Below are 8,681 nucleotides of genomic sequence, written 5' to 3'. Positions count from 1 at the left end.
TTTTGAAGGTCCTTAGTCTTGGGGACTGGGTAGATTGCTCAGTTTTTAAGAGTATCTGCTGCTCTTCCAGAAGACCCAGACTCAATTCCTAGCACCCACATAAAATAAATAAGAGGAAGGAGGAGGAGGAAGAAGAGAAGGAGGAGGAGGAGGAAGAGGAGAAGAAGAAGAAGAAGAAGAAGAAGAAGAAGAAGAAGAAGAAGAAGAAGAAAAAGAAGAAGAAGAAGAAGAAGAATTATTATTTAAACATTGTAAAGACCTAAAGGTTAATTTAGATCTATTAATATTAAAAATATTACAAGGGCTTGGAAGACTGTTCAGTAGAAAGAGTGCTTGCCATTCTTTTTTTTTTTTAAGATTTATTTATTTATTTTATGCAGTGAGTACAACTAGCTGTACAGATAGTTGTGAGCCTTCATGTGGTTGTTGGGAATTGAATTTTTAGGACCTCTGCTCCCTCTGGTTGGCCCTGCTTGCTCTGGTCAACTCTGCTTGTTCAGTCTTTATTATTATACATAAGTACACTATAGCTGACTTCAGACACTCCAGACGAGGGCATCAGATCTCATTAAGGGTGGTTGTAAGCCACCATGTGGTTGCTGGGATTTGAACTCAGGACCTTCAGAAGAGTAGTCAGTGCTCTTACCTGCTGAGCCATCTCACCAGCCCAGAGTGCTTGCCATTCTATAATGAGGGCCTTGGTTCAAATCCCCAAAACACACATAAAAGCCAGCACAGTGGCCTAAGCCTGTAATCCCAGCACTGGGAAGAGACAGGAAGATCCCTGGGGCTTTCCAGCCAACCAGGATCAACGAGAGATTCTCTTTTAAAATCAAGTAGAAGCTAGACAGTTGTGGGAACACCTTTGATCCTAGAACTCAGAAGACAGAAGCAGGTACATCTCTGAGTTAGACGTCAGCCTGATCTACAGAGCAAGTTCCAGGGCAGCCAGGGCTATGTAGAGAAACCCTGTCTCAAAAAAACAAAAACAAAACTAAACCAAACAAACAAGTAAACAAAAAAACAAGTGGAGAAACAAATGAAGAATTAGGAAAACATCCAATGTCAATCAACCTCTGGCCTCCACATAAATCTACACACACACACATACACACACACACATACACACACACACACACACACACACCTAGAAAATAACTGTAAAATTATTTACACATCTACAAATCAAACAGTAATGAACACAAAGCTCAGTTAGTAAGTAGAGTTCTTGCCTAGCATGCAAGAAAACCTGAGTATGAACCCTAGTATTGCATAAAACTAGGTGTAGTGATACACACCTGTTATCCCAGAATTTAGGAGATGGAGGTAGGAGGATCAGAACTTCAAAGCCATTGTCAATTATGTAGTAAACTTAAGGCCAGTCTGAGCTACATAGGACCCAGTCTCAAAGAAAGATTTTTTGGGGGGGTGGGGTGGGATGGTGGGAGGGAGAAGGCCAATAGCATGGACCTATAGTCCCAGCTACTTTGGGAGGCTGGAATAGTAGGATCATACATTTTAGGTCAGTATGGGTCAATACAGACAATATAGCAAGATCCCATGTCAATTAAATAAACATTTAAAAGTAAATACATTGTGAGAGAAAAATGCTTGTTATTAATAGGACAAAGCAAGAGGAGAATTCATTAAAGTGCCTGCCATACTGTCCAAGCCGTATCCCCAGAACCAGAACCAGAATGAAGGCAGAAGGAAAGACTAGCTCCACTTCAGAAAGCTGTTCTCTGAACACACCACACAGGCATGACACATATGCACATTCACACACATCATCCATGAGTGTGCACACACACACACACACATTTTTTTTTTTTTTTCTAAAACTGGCAGCTTGGTGAGCTCTAGGCCAACAAGAAAACTTGTCTCAAAACCAAGATGTATGCCTCCTAAGGAGTAATACTCATGGCTGTCTCTGGTCTCCACACAAACATGAACGAACACACAAAGACACACACACACGCTCCCACACATAGTCCTTCAAATATGCAAATTCAGTTAATTCATTAGTAATATAATAACCTACCTGTACAATAATTAGATAACGAAATTTCTCTTAAGGAACCTTAGTCATTTACTGTTATTTACAGTCTATCACATATTTTTTTTATCTATATACTTTTAAAATGTAACTTTAGTCAATTTAAAAACACTTTTAAAGACTTAAAAATAAAAAAGGACTTCTAAGTTATTTGACCAGTAGAATTTATTTTTAAAAAAATGAAAAACAAGGAAGATAAGGGCAGGAGAGGGGAGAGAGAAGGAGGAGAGAATAGAAAAGAAATGAAAGGGAGAAGGGAAGGGAGAGGAAAGGAGGTCAGATAATGTAGTTATACAATGCAAATGACCTGGAAGCATGAAAAAGTGATCAGCAGCCATTTCTACCAACTCACCGAAATATAGGGGTGTGGCCAGGCTTTGGTTTGCTCCAGGTAAAGGGTGAAGGAACTGAAAGAAATTGGTCACCAGATGAATCTTTCTTTAAAGGATACTGAGATCCAAGGCCATCATCTACTGACGTCTCCCGGGAAGGGGATAAGTTCCCTTGATCATCTGAACAGATCTCTAATTTTCCTGGTAGTATGGCAGCTTGATCTTCAGAAGTCTTCCTTGTCTTCAAAGGGACGTCAGTCTCTACACAGTACTGAAATGGAAACGGTGCAGGGCTGAGGCCTGATCCAGTGTGGACAGGAGCAGTGAGCCAGGTATCTTCTGTCACACTTCCTCTAGGGGAGTGACCAGGGGATGGAACAGGCGAGTGATGGGGTGAAAGGGGACCAGCATAACATACTTCAGCACTGGAGTGCCGCCGTTTACCACAGGGAGAAGTGGGCCTTGATGAGGGTCCTGAGGCTGGTCTGGGGCTCAGCCAATTCTCATCAGTGATACTAGATCTAGGAGAGTGGCAAGGAGATTGCCTAGGTGACAAGGAGTGTCCAGATCCATACTGTTGATGCCAGGACTCTTCTCCAGGGCAACCTCCTGGAGAGCCACCTGGAGAAGTCAGAGGTGAGCCAAGAGTGAATCGTGCAGCAGCTTCATTCAACTCTGAGTCCACATCATCATAAATGTGGGAGAGAGATTCACAAGAAGATGCATCTGAGAACCAGCTCCTAGAAGAAATGCTGCTGGCAGGACTAGGACTGAGGGAAGATTCCCGGTAGGATGGCTCAAGTGGAAGATAGAGATGATCTCTAGAAGGCCTTTCCAAATATTCCCTTTCTGGGTCATTTATATGTAGGTCATCTTCAGGAGCATCTGTTCCTTGATGACAGTTAGGAGAAATGGATGTGATTTGAATACTTGGGCACTCAAAGGGTTTAGGACCACCTAATGGGCTATATTTAGATTCAGAAATATCACCAGTTCCTTCATAATTTTTGTAACCTTGGAGCTGAAATGATGGTGACAAAACAGAAGAGTGAGACTGCAGCAGTCCATGATGTGGTAAGCCAAGGGATGAGTTTAAAGTAGATGGAGGTGGATCTACATTAAAGATGTAAATGGATGCACAATCATCTGGTTCAAGATCTATGAAAAAAAAAAAAAGAAAAGAAAAAAATCACAACCAAAAAGGTCAATAAAAGAAGAAATTAGAAAATTCAATTGTATAAATTATAGATGAAACAATAGTTAACAATCCCGAGGAAAAACATTTGGACATCAAAATGCATGTCATTAGCTTCACAAAGGGGCTGGGCACAGTGATTCTTGTCTGTTAAATGTTAACAACACTCAGGCAGAAGGATTACTGAGAGTTCAATGCCTACATAGTGAGTTTTAAGCCACCTTTCGCTATTGATCAGACCATAGCTCAACAACAACAAAGGTTGACTTTTAAAAAATACATTTATTCATTTTTGCAGATATGAATATATGTTACATAAGGAAATATGTAATTATGTGACCTTCTTTTTCTTTACTTCTACATTTCCAAAAATTATAATCTGAGAATAATGAATGTTTTTATAAAAAGTATATTTCTGTGTACTCTCTTGCACACACAAAAAATTAAAACCATCTTAGAACTATAAGATAATTGGACCAGCAAGACAACTTAGTGAATAAAGGTCCTTACAGCCAACCAAAAGGTCTGAGTTCAACCTCTGGGACCCACATGATAGGAGAGAGCCAACTCCTGCACACTGTTGTATGACTCCTATCTGAGCACAGTGGCATGTGCACACTCACACACACACACCCTACACCCCCCCCACACACACACAGTAGCATGTGCACACTCACACACACACCCTACACCCCCCCCCAACAGTAGCATGTGCACCTCCACCCCACAATAGCATGTGCACACTCACACACACACCCTATACCCCCCCACACACATAGTAGCATGTGCACACACACCCACATCCCCCACCTAAAACCTGAATTTAATTAAAGTCTTTAGAGATTTTATTATTTTAATTTTTTGTGTGTCTGACTGCATTTGTATTAACACACCACATGTGTGCAGTTCCCTTGGACTCCAGAAGGTGGCATAACATCCCCTAGAACTGGAGTTACAGAAGGCTGTAAGTCACTTTGTCGATGCTAGGAACAGAACCTAGACCCTCTGTAAGAACAGCAGGTGCTTTCAACACAGACTCATCTCTCCAGCCCTAAGGATTTTTTTTAAATGATAGAAATTGTACTGTATTTGACAATTGCAGCTTAAGACTGAGTGAAGCAGAGTCTTTAAAAAGCACCTTGGGAGCCAGGTGATGTTGGTGCATACCTATAATCCCAGCACTCAGGAGGTAGGGGCAGGTGAGTCTCTATGAGCTTGAGACCAGCCTTGTCTACAGAGTGAGTACAGCCAAGACTACAGCCAGTACTACAAAGAGTAACCTTATCTCAAAAATACAAGAGTGGGGAGGGAGGAAGGTGGAAATGGGGGAGACAGACGAGACAGAGACACCATTGGGCTGGGAGGAGATGATGAATAGTTCATACTAGAATTTAGGAGGCAGAAGGATTGACAGTTCTAAACCAGACCAGGTCAGGCTGTGAGTCTGAAACTCATCTGGGACACACAATGATATTCTGTCTCAAAACCAAACAACAACTAAAGATGGGATTTTATTAATTTCTGGTAAAGGTATGCTTTGTTGTTATTTGTACTGCTCCACCATTAACACTGACCTTGCCTCTTATTCACAACATTTACTCTCTGTAGGTATTTTCCTTGCAGTAAAATTCAAGATTTCTCTTCTCTTTTAGGAAGTGTATATAATTAACACAGACATCTTCTTCCTCAGTAGTCATATCAAGATTCATGTCTGCACACAGCAGATCAGGTTACAAAGCCACTAGATGGGACTGGAGAGGTGGTTCACCAGTAGAGAGCACTGGCTGCTCTTTCGAGGGCCTGGGTTTGATTTGACTCCCAGCACCCATAAAGAAGCTCACAAGTGTCTGAAACTCCAGTCCCAGTGATCCAACGTCCTCTTCCGAGGGCACAAGACATGTACATGGTACACAGACACAATCAGGCAAAACATCAAACACATCAAATTAATTAAAACAAAAAGCAACCAGACACCACTAGATTTTTTACCTAAATAAAAAATAGCTGATTGAGGATATTAAATTATAGTTGATCATTAATCTTCACAAATTTAGAATATTCAATTTACTCCCTCGCTAGGCCTGGTGGCATGCATTTTCCGTTATCCCAGCACTCTAGCTTGTGCTGTGGAATTGAGACTTTAAGGATAGCTTTGGCTACAAAGAAAAACTGTCTCAAAATAAATTAAATTAAAATGGATAAAATTAAATAAAACCCTTGTTTTTTATATTTAAGCAAGTCCTGCCAGCGACAGGACTATACTAGCAACTACTATAGTCTTCATCATTATACAATCCAATTGTTTTAAAAAACAAATTTTTACTTAAGAATGTACTTTAAAAATCTTGCTTTGAATAAAAATCACCTATGAAAGTCTTTTTTTCTTCCAAGACAGGGTTTCTCTGTATAGCCCTGGCTGTCCTGGAACTCACTTTGTAGACCAGGCTGGCCTCAAACTCAGAAATCTGCCTGCCTCTGCCTCCGGAGTGCTGGGATTAAAGGCGTGCACCACCACGCCCAGTTGAAAGTCTTTATAGTTTCATTCTAATGTAATTATTGTATGTTATTCCAACAGTTGATTAATGCTGAAATTCGTAACTTCCTCCCAGTAAATTGTAGATAAAAACAAGTAAATACACAAATGGTGTCTTGAGGCTGATAGAAACAGTTTATTGGGTAATAAACTGTTTAGTAATAGTGTTTTCTGTACTGGGATGAGAACTTGAACTCAAACCCCTGTGACCCATAAATAAGGGTGGGCATGGCTCCAAGTGTCTGTAACCTTGGCACTGAGGGCTAAGAGGCAGTCAGGTCTCAGGGGTTCCCGGGAGGTGAGTCAGCCTAGCTGAAATGGTGAACTCCTGGTTCAATGAGAGGCCCTGTGTCAAAACCATAGGAGAACAGCCACAGAGGGAACACCTGGCCTCCTCCTCTACCCTCCTCATGCATGGGAGCATGAGTGTACCCAATGTCTTAAAGTAATACAAAGACATGAGCGCGCACACACACACACACACACACACACACACACAAAAAATACTTTCATCTTTTCCCCCACGTGTCCAGAAGTCCTAACTCTGAGACGATAGCACTCACTCCAACCACACTTTAACAGTCATTGAGATTTTCAACTGTAGACTTCATGATGCTCCAGAACCATTTTGACTAATTTAATTTTTGTAAATGTTCTATCAGCCACCAGAGGGCCCTAGGAAAGCAGACAATAATCTAGAGAATACAGAGAGCATGTTCATGTCTTTACTAACAGTAAACCAGGGTCTGGCAGAATACAGCCTATGAGCCCAATCTGTCCTACCACCTGGTTTTGTTTTTTTGTTTTTAAATGACAGCCTACAAGTTAAGAATGGTTTTTAAAAGACATTTTTATGGATATAATGTGATTCAAATTCTGTGTCTATAAATAAAATTTTATTGGAACTTGGCCACACTCAATTATGTGCTGTCCATGGTCATGTTCCCACAAAGATAGAGAAGAGCAACTGTGAAAAAACACTTTAAGTTCTGCCACATTGCTGCTCGGGACACAGTAATACAGTTTTGTTGTTTTGTGTTTCTCAGGACTGAACCTAAGGTGTTACAAATACTGGGCAAACATAGTACATCAAGCTCTATATGAAGTCCTCCAACACCTTTTGTTTTTAAAGACAGAGAAGTAGGGGAGGGAGTGTCTCACTATGTATCCGTGATTGGTCGGCAAACTGCCATGTACACAAAGCTGGCCTACAACTCTCTATGTATACCTGACTTGTGTTGAACTACAGTGATTCTCCTGTCTCTGCCTCATGACTAACAACAGTAATCCCAGGATGTGGATGGCTGAGGCAGGAGAACTACTGAAAGAGTTTGTCAGAGCAAGACTTTGTCTCAAAAACAGAGAGATGGGGGGGGGGGGGGGAAGAGACCCTGTCTCAAAACCAAAATAAGAGCAACAATAATAATCAACCAATCAATCAATTAATAATCAAGCAAGATGGACATAGTAGCACAAGGTCATAATACCAGCACTGAGAAGTTGAGGAAAAAGGTTAAGAATTCGAAATCACCCTTGACTATATACACCTGGCTCCTCAATCCAGCCCTGCTTTCAATTCTTTAGCAAAGCACAGTGACTCATATCTGAAATTCAAGTACTCAATAGACTAAGCAGGAGGACTGGCACAAATTCAAGGCCAGCCTGAGCTACATGGTGAGTTCCAGATCAGTCTGGACTACTATCTCAAAAAGCAAATACAATGAAAAGAATGACTATGGATTAAGCAATTCTTCTCAATTATGTATTCATGAGAATAAAAATATGTCTATATAAAAACTTAGACACATAATGTTTATAATAGCATTATTTGAAATGGCCAAAGGGTTAAAAAAAATCAGATAATTCTCAATAGATTAATGGATAACCTAGTAAGGAAGAATAAATAAAACTTATTGTGGTGCTACACAACTGCAATCAACCTACTTAGCAGGCTGAAGCAACACAATAAGCAAGAATCTCTCATTAAGAAAGGAAAGGTGGGGCTGGAGAGATTGCTCAGCAGTTAGGAGCTCTGACTGCTCTTCCGAAGGTCCTGAGTTCAAATTCCAGCAACCACATGGTGGCTCACAACCATCCGTAATGAGATCTGACTCCTTCTTCTGGAGTGTCTGAAGACAACTACAGTGTACTTACGTATAATAAATAAATAAATCTTTTAAAAGAAAAAAAGAAAGGAAGGAAGAAAGGCAGGCAGGCAAGGCTACAGCCTGAAAACATTCTAAGTGAAAGACATAGACACAAAGTCACACACCATTATATTATGCCCTTTATAGTACATATGTAGAATAAGCAAATCCAGAATTAGGAAGAAGTGAAGGCTAAACTAAAAAACTAGGTGGATACAGAGCTTTTTGAATGAGTAACTAATCCTGCTCCTGAATTTCCACACCTACCACTCTTTTTCTTGAGGCAGTGTCTTAGTCAGGGTTTCTATTCCTGCACAAACATCATGACCAAGAAGTAAGTTGGGGAGGAAAGGGTTTATTCGGCTTACACTTCCATACTGCTGTTCATCACCAAGGAAGTTAGGACTGGAACTCAAGC

At 40.7% G+C, this 8,681-nt stretch overlaps 1 protein-coding gene across 2 annotated transcripts in view; it reads right to left on the bottom strand.

Annotated features, from left to right (window-relative positions):
- Nfatc3 (nuclear factor of activated T cells 3) overlaps window positions 1-8,681 on the bottom strand; it is a 77,637-nt gene that overhangs the window by 55,212 nt on the left and 13,744 nt on the right. For both annotated transcript variants that reach the window (XM_029480364.1, XM_021169508.2), the window contains exon 2: window positions 2,409-3,546. In XM_029480364.1, the coding sequence (XP_029336224.1) occupies window positions 2,409-3,546 (1,138 nt within the window). The remainder of the gene's footprint in view (window positions 1-2,408; window positions 3,547-8,681) is intronic.

Source organism: Mus caroli, chromosome 8 (assembly GCF_900094665.2).
Source record: "Mus caroli chromosome 8, CAROLI_EIJ_v1.1, whole genome shotgun sequence".
Lineage (NCBI taxonomy): Eukaryota > Metazoa > Chordata > Mammalia > Rodentia > Muridae > Mus > Mus caroli.
This window is presented reverse-complemented; position numbering and strand designations above follow the sequence as displayed.